This window comes from Eurytemora carolleeae, unplaced genomic scaffold (assembly GCF_000591075.1).
Source record: "Eurytemora carolleeae unplaced genomic scaffold, Eaff_2.0 scaffold586, whole genome shotgun sequence".
NCBI classification, from domain to species: domain Eukaryota; kingdom Metazoa; phylum Arthropoda; class Copepoda; order Calanoida; family Temoridae; genus Eurytemora; species Eurytemora carolleeae.
Window position 1 is genome coordinate 131,968 of NW_019397190.1, and position 16,571 is coordinate 148,538.

At 32.8% G+C, this 16,571-nt stretch overlaps 1 protein-coding gene and 1 long non-coding RNA gene across 6 annotated transcripts in view; both read right to left on the reverse strand.

Annotated features, from left to right (window-relative positions):
* Positions 1-4,510: 4,510 nt before the first annotated feature.
* Positions 4,511-5,486, reverse strand: LOC111712634 (uncharacterized). Its single transcript, XR_002767509.1, has 2 exons — positions 5,179-5,486; positions 4,511-4,723 (listed from the first exon to the last, which is right to left on the reverse strand). It is a non-coding gene; the product is annotated as an uncharacterized LOC111712634 (long non-coding RNA).
* Positions 5,487-12,447: 6,961 nt separating this feature from the next.
* LOC111712625 (uncharacterized) overlaps positions 12,448-16,571 on the reverse strand; it is a 27,542-nt gene continuing 23,418 nt past the window's right edge. For 3 of the 5 annotated variants that reach the window (XM_023487300.1, XM_023487302.1, XM_023487301.1), the window contains exons 7-10: positions 15,796-15,873; positions 14,985-15,062; positions 13,934-14,173; positions 12,448-13,869 (exon numbers count right to left, since the gene is read on the reverse strand). In XM_023487300.1, coding sequence (XP_023343068.1) covers positions 13,814-13,869; positions 13,934-14,173; positions 14,985-15,062; positions 15,796-15,873 — 452 coding nt within the window. In that variant the 3' untranslated portion in view covers positions 12,448-13,813. The remainder of the gene's footprint in view (positions 13,870-13,933; positions 14,174-14,984; positions 15,063-15,795; positions 15,874-16,571) is intronic. The other 2 variants (XR_002767508.1, XR_002767507.1) reach the window with 2 other exon arrangements.

Genomic DNA, 16,571 nt, shown 5'->3' on the forward strand with positions numbered 1-16,571 from the left:
TTAATCGTAACAAGCAACTATGCTGTTTTGACGCTAACATTTATTCAGTGTTGATTGTTTCCGTTGCACAGGCAGTGTTCGTTGTGAAGAATGAAGAAGAAAACTGAAAATTTTTGGCGCCAACATGAATGGGGTGTTCAGAAAGAATTTTTCTTCTCGAAATATACTTTTATTTAAAATATAACTAAATTTTGTTGAAAATGTATCTGAATTTTTTCAATAAATTCAAGTCTACACAAATAATTTTCACCCCGACATCTCTATGTCTCTTTCTATACAACTATCCATCCGCGTATTCCCGCGCAAAGTAAACAGCTGACGTTTGGAATTTACGCGGGAAACCCAAGGAAGTGTATACACTGTAACTCAGAACTCTGTATACTCTGTATACTGTATAGTGTCTAGTGGGTTCAGATGGCATGGGTCTGGGTTAAGCCGTATGCCTATTGTATCTACTGTCTACACGATAAATTGGCGGTTTCTTAAGCCAACCTGAAACCAAACAGAAGAACAGCGGTCGGTCCGTAATCCGCATAGATCTCGTCCGTCACTAATAATATTTCCCGCATTTTACGTTGTTCCTCCCCCACCTTAACCCCGCGTATCAACCACTTACTCTCAGTCTCATTAAAAAAGCCTATAGGACCTATTGACATATGGGGGTGGGTTTTGAAGGAATTTATCTAGGGCATCGATTCATTTATTAAAGGAATCCCATTGGCCGGGGAGGGGGGGCGGCAGGACCTTTGCCCCCCCTGACAGATTCAGGCTGGGGGAGTGTGGCGTAGCCCCCCTCTAATCATATTTCCGAATTTAGCTTCTCAATAGTGCACTTAAGGGAAAGTGCAAGTGCAAAACAGGAAAGTCACCGCGGCCCCCCTCATCCGCCCCTGTCCCCGGCCCATGAATGTAAAATATTCTCTTCCTTTACTTTATTATTCGTTCAGCCGTGATTTTCGCATTATTTTCGCGAAATTTTCGCACTATTTGTTTCGCATTCGTTCGAGGGCCTGCTGCAGGGACAACCTATAATAATTCCCCCTCCATTGAAGCATATCCTCTGTATAAAATGTGGCAGAGCAGGGGCGTACGTGGGATTTTGTCCAGGGACTGCAGTGCAGGGGCGTAATGCAGGTTTAGCCTAGGGGGGTGCACTTTTTTGTGCACCCCCCTAAAAAACCGGTATTAAGAAAAAAAGTTTAAAACTTATATTAATCTACCTGAGGTCTGGCTGTCAAAGAAAAGTAAAAAATCTGAATATTTAAGTTTACTGTTTAATAAATTAAAGCCTGTCTCTGACTCTATAGGGGGGCACAGGGGTACCGCCCCCCCCCCCCCACCACATACGGCCCTGGGACTGAGTATAGCTTCGATAAAGATTTATTTTTCTATACAGGGTCAACAATTGTTGGGGCCTGATCATTCTTGATGCCTTGTATGCAACCCTGCTAGTGATGGGGGGGGGGGGATTTTCCCCCGATGAAGAAGTTGACCCATCTCACCGAATGTTATAAATTAAGATCATGATATGATCGAGCACAATATATAATTTGACTCATTTAAAAAAGGGGCTCCGCAATTATCGAACCTTTAAGAGGAAACAAACCAATTAGTGTCTGCAACCTAACGTTTTTCTGACAAAACGTTTTTCCGACCTAAAAATCTGTAGGTTCGATAAGCGAAATGTTCCATGTCGATTATGAATATATTTGACGCGCGGTTATGAATATATTTAGGTCAGTTAAGCTGCAATTTTAGGTAGTTTGGAACATCAATTATAGGTCGTTAAAGCAACAATTTTAGCTTAGATAAACATAAAATTTAGGTCGGATGAGCAATATTTTTGGTGAATTGCACTATGATTGATCGCACATTCGTACTAACGTTCATTCGCGGACTTAACATTCATTTGCACTTAGTGTGAATGAACACTTAATTGTTCAATAAAACTAGCCGTGTGGAAGATTTTTATAAGCACGCGCAAGAAAATATCTTTTTAAATTCTAGCGGAATTTGGCACAAATAGTTAATTATAGCTCTATTTAAAATATAGTAGGAATGAGCTTAAAAATGTTTAATTGTGCTAAAGCTTAAAGTGTGAGTAAAAACAAAGTACAAATGAACATATTTTAGTGCAAATGAACAAAAAAAGTTCAATCAAACTAAAATCTAAAACTTCACCATTTTGTACATTTACCCTTTATTAGTACAAATTAAAATAGTTTAGCAAATGACAACAACATGTTCGAAATCGAACTAAAATTTCTCTAAATTTTTCATTTTTTAATTAGGTTTAATTAAACCTAATTAATACCATTGAACAAATTGTGCAGACGATCAAATAAATGTTCAATAGAACTAAAATTTGAATTTTACCATTTTGACCATAATATATAATTAGTGCAAATAAATTATTTTTGAACAAATGAACAAAAAAATGTTCAGTTGAACTAAAAACTAAAATTTTACCGTTTTGTACATATTTACCCTAATTAGTACAAATGAACATAGTACAAATGAACAAAAAATATGTTTATTCGAACTGAAATTTAAAATTTCATCATTTTGCCCATAAATTATAATTATTTAAGAGAAAACGTTAGTCCGTTTGAACATATTTTTTGTTGAAAATGTCAATTTCCACTATAGATGTTCAATTTTAATAATTTACAGAAAAAAATATTAGTCTGTTTGAACAATTTTTGTTGTTGGAAATGTTCGTTTGCACTATGCAATGTTTAATTGCACTGATATTTACAGAAAAAAAACATATTTTTCGGTTTGAACAAATTTTTTGTTGGATATATTCATTTGCACTAGCGTTCAATTGCACTATAATCAGGGGCTGATACAGGGGGGTCCAGGGAGGGGCGTAGCCCCCCCCCTGAATTTGGAATTTTTTGTTCCTATTTTCAGAATAGCTTCTCAATAGCATGCTTCAGGGAAAGAAACCCTAGTGCAAAACAGGAAAATATCTATCTTAATAAACTGTAAATGTGTGAAAAGTTAAAAATCTAGTTTTTTAGTCTTAAGTCATTAATTTTGACTCTTTTAAGTCAAAAAGAATTTTCGCCTGCGCCGCGATTTTTTGTTCCTATAAATTATGAATTTTTTTGTTCCCTAAAATTCTTGGCCCCCCCCCCCTCACTTAAATCTTGTATCCGCCCCTGACTATAATTAGTTACAGAAAAAAAATTTCATTTGAACAAATATTTTAAGTATTCCAGATCAATTTCACTAATGATCATTTGTACTAAATATTCCTGGCGGGAAAATAAAATTTTTAGTCCAATTGAACACAGTAAAGCTCGATTTGTGTTCATTTGCACTAATGTTCAATCATTATACAAACCTGTTTCTGATCTGCAGTGGACTAGTGCAAATGTACGCTAGAATTCAATTGGACATCAGTGCAAACGATATAGCATCATATTTTTAGGTCGGATGAGCAATATACTTAGGTCAGATGAGCAATATTTTTAGGTCGAATGAGCAATATTTTTAAGTCGGATGAGCAATATTTTTAGGTCGCATGAGTAATATTTTTAGGTTGGATGAACAATAGTTTTAGGTCTGTTGAACAATATTTTTAGGTCAGATGAGCAATTAATTTTAGGTCAGTTGAGAAATATTTTTAGGTTAGTAAGCAATAATTTTTGGTCGATTGAGCAATTTAGGTCGGATAAGTAATCAATTTAGCAATAATTTTAGGTAGGATGAGAAGTAGCTTTAGGTTTTATTTAAAATTTAAGGTGCCAGTAATAATTGGCATCAAGAAATAAAATTATTTGGTTTTTAAATCCACCAAAAACCTTTTATTTCAAACAATCTCTATTTGTTTTCTAAATTTCACGAATTCCCTGCCTTGTAAACAACTATTGCAATTTTATAGAAAGAAATTGATAGAAATTTTTTTTTTTACAAATCTATCTAATTACTACCACCCAAAGACTTTGCTAATTAAAGATAACGTATCAGAAAATCTACGCAAATTTGACGCATTTTCTGGGGTACTAAAGATCGTAACAAAGGTCGTCTTCTCCAGAAATGCTGTTGTTTCATAATGTCTTTTGTAATTGTAAGGAATTAAATCGTTATTTAAAAACAAACAAGGAAACAACTTTAGTTTTTCTATCTTGAAATATTTAATTTGTCCATAGTCCATAAAAGTGACTAGTGGAAAGACAATTAACATAATTTACAGAATTCATCACTTTTTAAGTTGAAATAACGACAATATCTTCCTCATTGTTACCCAGATAAATGTTTAAATGGTACCGTTGTTGATAGGACCTGTAATGGGTTGGTAACTTGAAATTAAATCTATCAGTCCTTTAGAACATTTACTTTTGGTTTGAAGTAAATTAAGTGTTTATAAAAAGAAAATTAATGTCACGTATCTTGTATGCATGTAACCTTGTACTTTTCAACAGTAATCAATTATTTCATTACTTTTTCATTCAAGATTGAATTCTCTCTCTACCTGATTTAAATGAATTATTGAAAAATATAACTTCATAATATTTATTTATCAATGTAATAGTTTTTACAAAATCGGGATATTTCTCTGTAAGGAATTCCTATGATCCAATTATAAAGAGCCTTCCTCCAAACTTTTTTCTTTTTTGGATCTGCTGGCATTGTAAACGCAGACTCTCCTATTCTTGGTTGGCTTGGCAGTTGGGTATCATAAATACTTAGCTTGGCAGTGGCACCGACGAACCTGAATTTATCAGAATTGTTCATTGAACTTGTATAAATAATACTCCGAAATCTGAAGACGAAATTTAGACAATCTCCATGTTCACTGCTCAATTGCAGTATTTTATGTTCATTGAACTATTTAAACAAAAATTGAGTAAAAAAGTCGTCTTTATATTTCCCAGTTTTATTTTCACCAATGTATTTCTTTAATCAAACTTTTTAAAATCCTCCAATAATTCATGCCTCAAAACAAAACTATTGTAATCAACCTTAAAAGACTTCTAAGTAAAAGGTCGTCCATTAATTCGCATTTTTAACGAAACTTTCTGTGATTCTTTTTCTTTAATGGTTGATATTTCTGAAACAAAATCCTCATAAGTTAATTTAAGAGTAAGATTAATACATTAATTTATACGATATCATTTCTTTGCCTAAGATTAAACAGAAGACGACATTTACAAAAAATTTATTTACCGTTTATAATATTTGAAATTTCTGGTCCCCTCTCTTCTTCATCGCCTAAAATTCTTTTCCATAGAACATCAGGAACAATATTTGACGACATCTGAAAATTTTCACTAACAATTATTGGCTATTTTTAATACAAAAGAGATGCGTAACTTTATCACAAATTCAGCTATAATTCACCAGACGATCCGCATATCCAACAAATGATTAAATAAATTTTAAAATACAAATAAATATCGTTAATTTTAGCTATTTTTTAGCACAAACATTCACAATTGAGTTAAATAACTAAGGTTTTAATGTCGATCGCTAGACTCTCAAACAACTAAAATAACCAATGACGTCAAAATAGTAAATACAGCTGTACAGGCGTACACAATAGTCGGATAAATTTCCAACGCCTCGTCTTTATAATTAGCAAAGTCTTTGCTACCACCAATTCACTAAACACATAGTTTTGTGAAATATACTTGAAGTAAAAAAGCTAAATCAATTGAATGATATATATTTGAAATGTTTATTTTAATTAATTCTACTTTAATGAAGAGATATACTTTGAATTTTGGCAGGTTAAGCCATAAAAGGTAAATAACTAATATACAGGGTGTCCCACATCAAATAAGACCGCGTCACTGAGTCTAAATTACGATTTGGGGGACAAATCAGAAAATTTAAGAAGAATGAATCATTTTGAAAAATTTAATAAGGCTAATAGATTTTTTTTTTTGCAGAAAATGCTAGATTTTTCGAGTATCATGTGCGTATTTTGGCGCTAAAGATTGGAGATAATCTAATATGATATGGGACGCTCTGTATATACAGCAAGCAGAGATCAAAACGCGGGGCTTGGAGATAAAGCAAGAGGCATGGAGACGGTTTTTCAGGGCTTGAAGGTCATTCTGCGTATCAGGAGGCTCTGGAGGTCATTTCGTGGGGCTCATGGCGGCTCAACATCCACTCCCTCATCAGACCTAAGCTATGAAATGCTGTACTTTTAGTGTGGATGCACACTTTTTGTCTGATACATGACTACAGTCAATGAAGTAGCAGAACAATGTCGTCTTCGCAGTTCTACTATATTGTTTGTTAAATCACAAAGCTTGTTTGAAATCTGCTTACTTTTCATTTTTTTCTGTATTAAATTTTTTATATAACCTTGAAATATTCTCTTTGTATCTTCTTTATCCTCCTCATTAAATTCTCAATAATCACCAAAAATCTCATTGAATTCTTACATTCAACACTTATGTGATGCTTCTACTTTTTCCTTCTCATTAATAGGTCCTGCTTGGGGGGGGGGGAGCAACCGCCCCCCGTAGTTTTTCCTGACATAAGTTAAAAAATATTGGTCTGAGACAGTTACAATTTTTAAACTTTTCCTAAATACAACCTAAGCCCTCAAGCACACTGCCTGAATGCGTACATTTTGCAAACGTGTTTTGCAAACAGTCCTTCAAAGGAAAACTCTTAAAGTATGTCGACTCCAAGTTGAAATTAATTATTTTGTCTAAAATATTGGGATTTAATGGCTTATATAATGATTTGACGAAGAAAGAAACAAGTTTACAGTTTACAATCATGAATATTAAAATTCAGATGCATAAAATCACTACAGCCGTCTCAATTAAGATTCATCATAACTGCATATTAGAAATTTAAAATAACTGGTAATCATTTAAATAATGTTTATTGGTTTAAAAAACGTGTAAGTTTATTAAACTTGGTTCTCGCATTTTTTTAGCTACTTTTTGATTTTTTGTTTAACAAAAGTGTCTTAAACGGACAGTTAAATAACAAATGTATATTTTCCGAACAAGGTTATATTTATGATCATGGCTAAATAATAGAAAGGATAATTTAAGATGGAATAGATGTTTGTTTGTTATTTAAAATAAAGCTCGAATTACGAATAGTTTATTATGAATTTTAATCAAATTTTATTCTTTCAGAAAAATATGATATATATATATTCTTTCAGAATAATAAAATATATTCTTTCAGATATATATATGATATAAAAAATATATAAAATACATTACACTTCTTTTTTATTGAGCAATTAACAATACACAAAAGTACACTCCTAGACTGTATAAAGCACAAATGCCGTGATTCTTTTGTACTGTATACCTACAGTACACGCCTTCGATTCCTTATTACTTACACAAACTTGTGTGGTACATACACACACACACATTACGTTTTCGCCCCCTGAGGCCGTTCCTTCCATAAACTAAATTGGTCGACAACTTGACATCTCCTACATTAGTCGTCAAGTGTACGGAGAAATTATCTATCTGTCAGATAAGTATTTAGCATTAGACATCTAGCAGCCAACATATCGTCCCCCAAAGTACATATGAACTACACGACCACTATCTATAGTGAGAACGGACTCTGGGTTTACATCTTTATAATAAAAAGCGATCTTTGCTTCGAAATTTTTTCAAAAAATCGGATTTTTTAAAATTGGTTTTTAAAAATATCCACGCGGCACATTATCTGAGACAGAAAATGAAGAAAAGGAAATATGAAAAAAGGAAAAAGAATGAAAGAAAAAAGGAAAAAAGGGAGAAAATTGGCATAAAATCTTATTTTCAAACTTTTAAACAATACAAAAAATACAATTTTAAGTAAAGAAAAAACCTAAAAAATACGTAAAATAAAAACATAAAAACTTGAAAAATTTCTTGGTATGAAATTTACGAAAACATACGTATTTTTAGGTTTGCATCAAACTTTTAATCTCTAAAAAAATACAATTTTTTAAGCAAAGAAAAAACCTAAAAAATGCGGAAAAATACGTAAAATAAAAACTTTAAAACTTTGAAACATTTCTTGGTATGAAATTTATGAAAACATACGTATTTTTAGGTTTGCATCAAACTTTTAAACTCTACAAAAAATACAATTTTTTACGTAATGAAAAAACCTTGGTATGATAAATACGTAAAAATACATAAATATACATAATTTCTTTACCCAAAAGTTGAGCATACGTATTTATACGTAAAAATACCTATTAATACGTATAATTTTCAGGGTTTAACTTCCTGAATTTTTGTGGAATAAAATATTAATAAGGAACAAAAAACTTGTCTTTTAATGTCAAATCTTTTAATGTTTCCCCCAAATGATATCAAATCATTTCATAAATGAGGCCCTATACGACCCCCCCCCCCTATAGATGGGGTACGCGGTCACACTTGCGTCAGTGCCCCCCCCCCCCGCGTATTAACCATAATCCTGTAGTTTTTTTTTGCATAACTCAAAAAGTATTGGTCTGAGGCTGTTGAAATTTTGTTTTTTTACACACAGATGCAAAGAAAAATCTTAACCAGAAGAATTTTGCGAAAAATGTTTTGCCCTGGTTTAAAATGTAGATATATGCATATTGCATGTGAAACTATATAATTTTAACTCCGACTGCGGGCAAATCTCTTAATATTATGATCAAAATGTATTATTTTTTTAGATTTGGATTTAAATTCCATGAAAATTCGCAATATTTAAAGATTTCTTTTCATATTTTCACGCGATACTGCGGTTTAATGTTTATGTTTGAATAGCTCCAAGCCTTCCCACTTCCTCTCTATACAGAGGGCTTTTTAGTTAAACGTGATTAAAGAAACTTTAGCAGTAATTGTTTATTCATAAGCTAATTCTTTTAAACTCATTCAATTAATTTTAAGAACTCCATGTCTTAAATTTCATATCAATAAATAAATTTTCATTTCAAAATGAAATTTAATTGACCTTTACACCTTTCACTAAGGAAGGATAACGGAAAATAAATATTTACATTTGAATATTTTAAAGCCTAGTTGTACAAAGAATATTCTGGGGTTTTAAGGAATGCATGTAACGCTAGCTGTTTTTAGTTCACACTGTACAGTGTAAACCAGCATACACAAGCATCATTTAAAGGAAGTGACCCTGGAGTGACTAGCAATGTATAGGTGGTTGAACTGAGCATGCAGAATTTAAAATTTTTTTGTTAGGATTCATTTGAGACATATAAAACGCTTCCACGATGTATAACTTCATATTTTGTTTCTGTTCTCAGATTTCTACAAATTCTTGAAATGTCGTCTTTTCAATAAAAATTCCGGAAAATCTGCAGAAAATCTTTGTGAATGATAATGATAAAGATAATAGAAACTAATAATTGAATAACATCACTTATTTTCGATGATAAGAGTTAATTTTTATTTTCACAACCTGTTCATAAACAACTTATTTGTTTACTGTAGAATTTTAGTTACATTTTTTTGTCGTCGATATTTAATAATTTTAAAAAACCGATTCTGAAAACGCACCCACCCATAATGCATGATTTTGAACGTCGACGTTTCCCTCAAACTCAGTAAATATACGTCGAAGCAAGGTTTTATATGTCTCAAATGAATCCTAAAAAAAGTTTCCAGTTTCCACAATACTAAATATTCAGTTCAACAATCCATACACTGCCGGTCACTCCCTTTAAGAGATAAACACACAGATTTCTCTGTCATCGTTGATCAGTCAATAGTTGAAATGGTACCGATGTAAATCTGACATTTTCTTTCTGCATGGAGAGTCACTACAGAAATTACAGTTACAGCAACTTTAATTTCAAAGATTGCATCGTCCTTTTCATTTGTGGAGGGTTTTCAAGTTCGTCTTTTAACCTTTTTTATACTTCGTATTTTTAGTCTAACCCTACCCTTTCCATAATGTTTGTTGAAGTATTGCAGACTATTATTTAAAATCTTTTTATAAAGTTTGCTGAAAAATTGACGATTTGTGTTTGTATTACAATTGAAGTTATGTTTCCTCTGTCGTGTTTGTGAAAGGATATTGTGTTCGTCCTCTTTGCTGAGGTTTGAGGAAGGTTTTGAGAGATGTGTTCTCATCCTTTTCTTTGATAAATGTGAAAGGATTGCGGGTTTGTATTTTGGGCGTGTGGTTTGGAGTGAATATAGATTGATGACCGAAATTGTTGAACAAACATGAAAGCTATAATTTTACACCTAAATTCTACCCCTGGGCAGGATTTCGTGGAGTTTCAAGATAATTCAGGCAGTTAGAGAGAAAAACAGGCAGTAAGAGAGAAATACAGACAGTTAGAAAAGAATACAGGCAGTAAGAGAGAAACACAGGCATTTAGAGAGGAATACAGGCAGTTAGAGAGGAATACAGGCAGTTAGAGAGGAATACAGACAGTTAGAGAAGAATACAGGCAGTTAGAGAGGATTACAGGCAGTAAGAGAGGAATATAGACAGTTAGAAAGGATACAGGCAGTTAGAGAGGATTACAGGTAGTTAGAGAGGAAAACGAGCAGTTAGAGAGGATTACAGGCAAGTTTAGAGGAATACAGGCAGTTAGAGAGGATTGTAGGGAGTTAGAGAGGATTCCAGGGAGTTAGTAAGGATTACAGGCAGTTAGAGAGGAATACAGGCAGTAAGAGAGGAATACAGGCAGCAAGAGAGGAATACAGGCAGTAAGAGAGGAATACAGTCAGTAAGAGAGGAATACAGGCAGTAAGAGAGGAATACAGGCAGTTAGAGAGGATTACAGGTAGTTAGAGAGGAATACAGGCAGTAAGATAGGAATGCCGGCAGTAAGAGAGGAATACAGGCAGTAAGAGAGGAATACTGGCAGTAAGAGAGGAATACAGCCAGTAAGAGAGGAGTACAGGCAGTAAGAGAGGAACACAGGCAGTTAGAGAGGATTACAGGCAGTAAGATAAGAATACAGGCAGTAAGATAGGAATACAGGCAGTAAGAGAGGATTACAGGCAGTTAGAGAGGAATACAGACAGGTTTAGAGAAATACAGACAGTATGAGAGGAATAAAGGCAGTTAGAGAGGAATACAGGCAGTTAGAGAGGAATACAGGAAATTAGAGAGGAATACAGGCAGTCAGAGAGGAATACAGGCAGTAAGAGAGGAATACAGACAGTTAGAGAGGAATACAGGCAGTCAGAGAGGAATACAGGCAATGAGAGAGGAATACAGACAGTTTGAGAGAAATACAGACAGTTTTAGTGGAATACAGGCAGTTAGAGAGGAATACAGGCAGTTAGAGAGGAATACAGGCAGTTTTAGAGGAAAACAGGCAAGCATACAAACAGATAAGTAGGTGGATAGATGGATAATAGATCAATAGATATGAAAGATAGATAGTAAAGAGATATTGATCTACTGATACACCCTTTTCAATCACAATACTTATTAGAGCAGGAGATGGATTGGAGTAGAAGATGGATTAGAGTAGGTGATTAGGTGGATGGATGGAGGATGGATGAAATACAAACTCAAAGTAGAGAAGTTTTCTGAAGAAAGGGGGGGGGGAGCCAGGTGGCTTCAGAAAACGTAATGGTGATATCATTTAGCGTAGTGTTTAGCGTATGTGTTTATTTAATGGTATTTGCAAAAGTAAAAACTTTAAAAACTACTTAAACTCTTTTCACACCAATATCTAAAGGTTCAATTTGATATTCACTTGAAGAAAGGGCAATAACTGGAGAAGGGGAAACTGGCGGTTACACCCCCCCCCCCTCTTTTAAGATCAAAATCAAGGTGAATTTAGAGTTTTTTTCACCATCAAAACTCTCAGTTGCGGGCCTGCTTGTAAATAGTGTTTACTAGATGGTATGGTAAGAAAAATTGATAAAACGGGTATTTGCTTTGGTCTTAGATTTTACACTTATTCAATTTTGCATGGAAATTGTGCAGTGTGAACTGAACTATATAAGAAATATATTTCTATCCAAAATATTGAAATAAAATATGTTAACGAGAAAACATCTCCGTAAATGCAGAGCATGGGCGGAATTTTTAAGAACTGTAAAACTATGAAGTAACTCCCTTTGGAGAAAACCACTTAATTCTGTGTGTATTAAAGGGAGTGACCGAACCACTTTTTTCTGTGTGTTAAAGAGATTGACTATTTACTTTTCTGCGTATTAAAGGGAGTGACCGGACGCCTTACTTTTCTGCGTATTAAAGGGAGTGACCGGACGGCTTATTTTTCTGTGTATTAAAGAGATTGACCGGACGACTTACTTTTCTGCGTATTAAAGGGAGTGACCGGACGACTTACTTTTGTGTGCATTAAGGGGAGTGACCGAACCACTTTTTTGTGTGTATTAAAGGGAGTGATTGAAAGTTTAATGGACTTATTAAAAAGAATTGTGTATTGTAAAATTTTTGAGAATAAGCTAAAACTTTATTCATCCCATTAACATGTCATCAAAGGTTTGTGCAGAAAATAGAATGGGGGTAAAAAAGTTTTAATTTAATTTAATATTTTATTTTTGACAACGACTAAAAGTACTATTTTAACACATAATTATGATATCATACATTTCTTGGCCTATATTAAAATATCATTGATAACAATCAAAACAACATGACTGTTTAAAGGGGCTGTAAACGTAATTTCAAGTGGCCCTCATTTAATAATGGTATATATGTACAATTCACAACGATACCCTTTAAACCTGTATTTGAAAAGTACTTAATTTTTCTTTACATCAGTTGCATTAATTTAATCCGTCATTTTTTAAACTGAAAATGATCAATTTTGATCAAACAAAGGTTTTAATGGTACCATTGTAAATAGGACATAGCTCTCTATAAATGCGGGATCATTTGAAATTAAATCAATTGGCAAAATTTATCAACTAAAACTTGAATTGTGGTAACTATACAGCGTCACAGTTTGATTTTACAGCTTCTACATACATAAACATACACAATACAAAGGAACTAATTAGAAATTTTACGCCGAAACTAATTAGATAGATTTTGCATAGATAAAAATGTAAGTGAATGAGTTTATTGTGACCTTTTTGCGACAGGTTTTTTTCTATTTCAGAGAGTGTTGAAAAAAACCTTAAAACATTAAAATATTACTTGTGAAAAGTTTAAATAAAGAAGTGGAGTTACTTTTCTAATTCAACTTTCAAATACATGATAGTTGAGAGACAATCGCAAGGACATCTTTGATTTTAAAAAACCTAATCTTATTACATATATGATTATTGAAAGAAAAATCATGAAATAAACCTGGCATTTCCAACATGTGCTCTGCCTTTATTTTGCTATCACACCTTTCAGATCATAATCTTAAAGATGCATAGTAGGCATACAACATATTAGAAAGATTATAAGTTATACAATTTTTTGTAGCAAAAGTCGAAGACGATCTTTTAGTTGTCTCTCAACTACCATGTTTAGTAGGTCACCCAGTTGGTTACTAAATAAATAACATTGTAATGGTTAAAGATCTGTACATAATGAAATCTGTACATGCAGTCTAATTTTACGTACACGCCTCGCTCTTTGGCTGGGAAAATCTATGTACATTTAATGTTGTATCTGTGTACAACGTTCATGCTAATAATGCAATTGTATACTTTATTTTCAATTTTGAATATTTAGCTTCAAGACTTAGGGAAAATTCAAATATAAACACTAAACTTGAATCTGTAAAATCACTTTTTAACTAAGTTTCTAAGTCCAAATTGTTAGCAATTGATAGATTCACTCTTGTGTTTTTATGGTGTTGAACAACGTTTTGTTTTAATTTCACAATGTTTTGAAATTTTATAAGAATAGTCTCACTTTGGTGAATTTTTGGTTTACAATTGTTCTAAGAAATGGTGAATTTTAGCACTATACCCAGTAGCACTCCAAAAGTGATTATTCCTGAAATAAAGAAAAAATTAAAAACAAACAACTGGGAAAATGTAAATAAACAAATCCAAATTACCTAATATTATCCATAGAACAACAAAATGTCCAGTGCAGCAAGCAAATCCAACTTGCTTTTCCAGGTCTTTCCCGGGCAACGGTGAGATCTTTTTAGGGTGTTCGCGCGTAGGTAAATGGGATGCCGCGCCAGTTTCTGAGCGGACTACTCTACCGGTGCGCATGTTTTGCGGCATTATCATGTTCGGCCCTAGACTCATCATACTAGCGTGGAAAGATTTTCTTTCGTCCATTTCATGTCCTGAATAAAATTTTTTATCTTAATTGAAAAAATAGAACAGAAAATATCATAATGATTCAGTCATTGTCATTTTTTATGCAGAGATAATACAGCTATCAAGACAAGAAAAATAATCCATGTTGAACGTGAAAAGTTTTGTTGAGAACAATCTTTGATTATGCACATTTCTTACATTTAAACGATAAAAAAGAAATCTAATATATACTGTTTATGAATAAAGCTTTTTTTCTAAATTACATAACTTCAGTGAAAGATTAGTTCTTTTTAAATTTTAAATTTAAATTCTAAATCTTTAATTAATTGTTGGTAAAATAACAGTATTTTTTTCATTTACCTGAAACATAAAAAATCCCTTTAAAGGGGCTCATATTGTTATTTTAAGTGACCCTCCATTTAAATTTAATTAATTATTAATGTGGAAGATTTTTCTAGCTTGAATAGATTTTAATTTTGGTTATTTTTTCATTGTTTCTGAAGCAAAATATGCGCAACTCGTCACTTTTCCCATTAACAATGGATTAGTAATTTATACTTGATTAGACAAAGCTTTAAGAGGTACCGGATCGTAATTTGGAAATAATAATGGAGGGTCACATGAAATTGTGTTTACAGTCCCTTTAATAATCTATATAATAAAACAAGACATTCATATATATTTTGCGTATAGCTGGCCAAACGGCTGGACCAATTAGGCTGATTTTTTTTGTGGACACTCATGGGTGACCATTTTATAGGCTAAAAAAACCGCTTTTTAAAAAAAAATTTTCCCCCACGGGCAACGCCGGGCCCTTCAGCTAGTAACAAGTATTACCTTGTGGATGCTGTTGATTGTAACGACCCCCTAGAGATATTTCTGCAACACTTCGTGCACGTCTCACTGTTGTTGCCCCTAACGTGAAAAAGTGATTACAATTGATTTTAAAAAATTGAAATTGAACAATTTTCGAAGAAGTCAACATTGATCAATTAAATCAATTTTAATAGATAAAATTGAAATTGATTGAAATTAACCTTGCTATTGATAACATTTTTTAGAATTTTTTTATTTTACGCTTATTTTGAACAAAAATAATGATTTAAACCTTTTTAAAGAATTTTAAGGTCCAATATGACGAACCTTGTAAACTAAANATGTGAGGAACCTACAGGGTGTCCCACATCATATTAGACCGAGAACGGGTCTAAATTACGATTTTCGGGACTAATCAGAAAATCTAATTAGAATTTATCATTTTGAAAAATAATATAAGGCTTATATAAGAATTTTCTTGCGGAAAATGATAAGTTTTTCGAGTATTAAAGATTTATTTTGTCGTTAAAGATTGAAGATAATCTAATATGATATGGGACGCTCTGTAGTAAACTAATGGTCCCATGTGAGGATCCTAGTAAACTAAAGGTCCTATGTCTAAAAGTTCAGTGAGTTGTAACTTTAGAACTCATTTTCACACATTATATTTAATTTGTTCGTATCTGCTATTTTCCACTTTTTTGTGGGGCAGCTATGTTCTAGAAATCTTAGTATTATGGGTCTTTTACGCTGTTTATGAATGAGAGATTAAAGTATGGCTAAAAATATTCCGATACAGAAAAAATGCACTGTAATGTATCGTTAGTTTTACCTGATATAACGGAGGCTGGAACTGAGGCTGGCCCAAAACCCATCGGATGACCGTAACCCATATTTGGACCTCCCATTCCTGTAAACGCAACATTTTAGATATTGATATTGAAAATTGTTTATACAATTCAAAATGGAGTTAGCAGAGTCACAGATAATTTAAATTGGTCATTTTTTCTTTTGGTCTTCTGTGTTTCTTTTTGAATAAAATTGATTTTAAATTTCTGACGAACATAAACTAAAAAAAATCCATTAAAAATAATTAATATTTTTTGACATTTGTTAGTTAAATTGTTGGTGAATGAAAAATAAATGTGTAAGACTGGACATCTATTTACCAATCTGAAACTCATCTAATGATAACTATTGTGAAATCTATTCAATCTTCTATTGAACAGATCTTCAAATATCTAGAGGGGGGAGGCGGGGGGTCTTTTCTTCTGTCAAGATTTGAATAAATTTGTCAGATTGGAGAGAGGCAGAATAATAGAAATCTGTGTTTGAAGGAGGAGAATAGGCACCACAGGGGCCTATTCTAGGACCCTCTTTATTTCATGTTTTCCAGAAACTGACTAAAACCAGACTAATTCTCATCATCCAATTCCTCATTTTGATGTTTACATATTTTAGAGAAAATTCAGGTAGACTGGTACAAAGGGAGCGGTCACAAAATTTAAAAGAGGGTGTGAAAAGGGTATTTTTAATTTCAAACATCAATTTCTAATAAAGAAGTAAGAAAAAGTTCTTTTTAAGAGTGAGGGATCCTGGAAGGGGTGG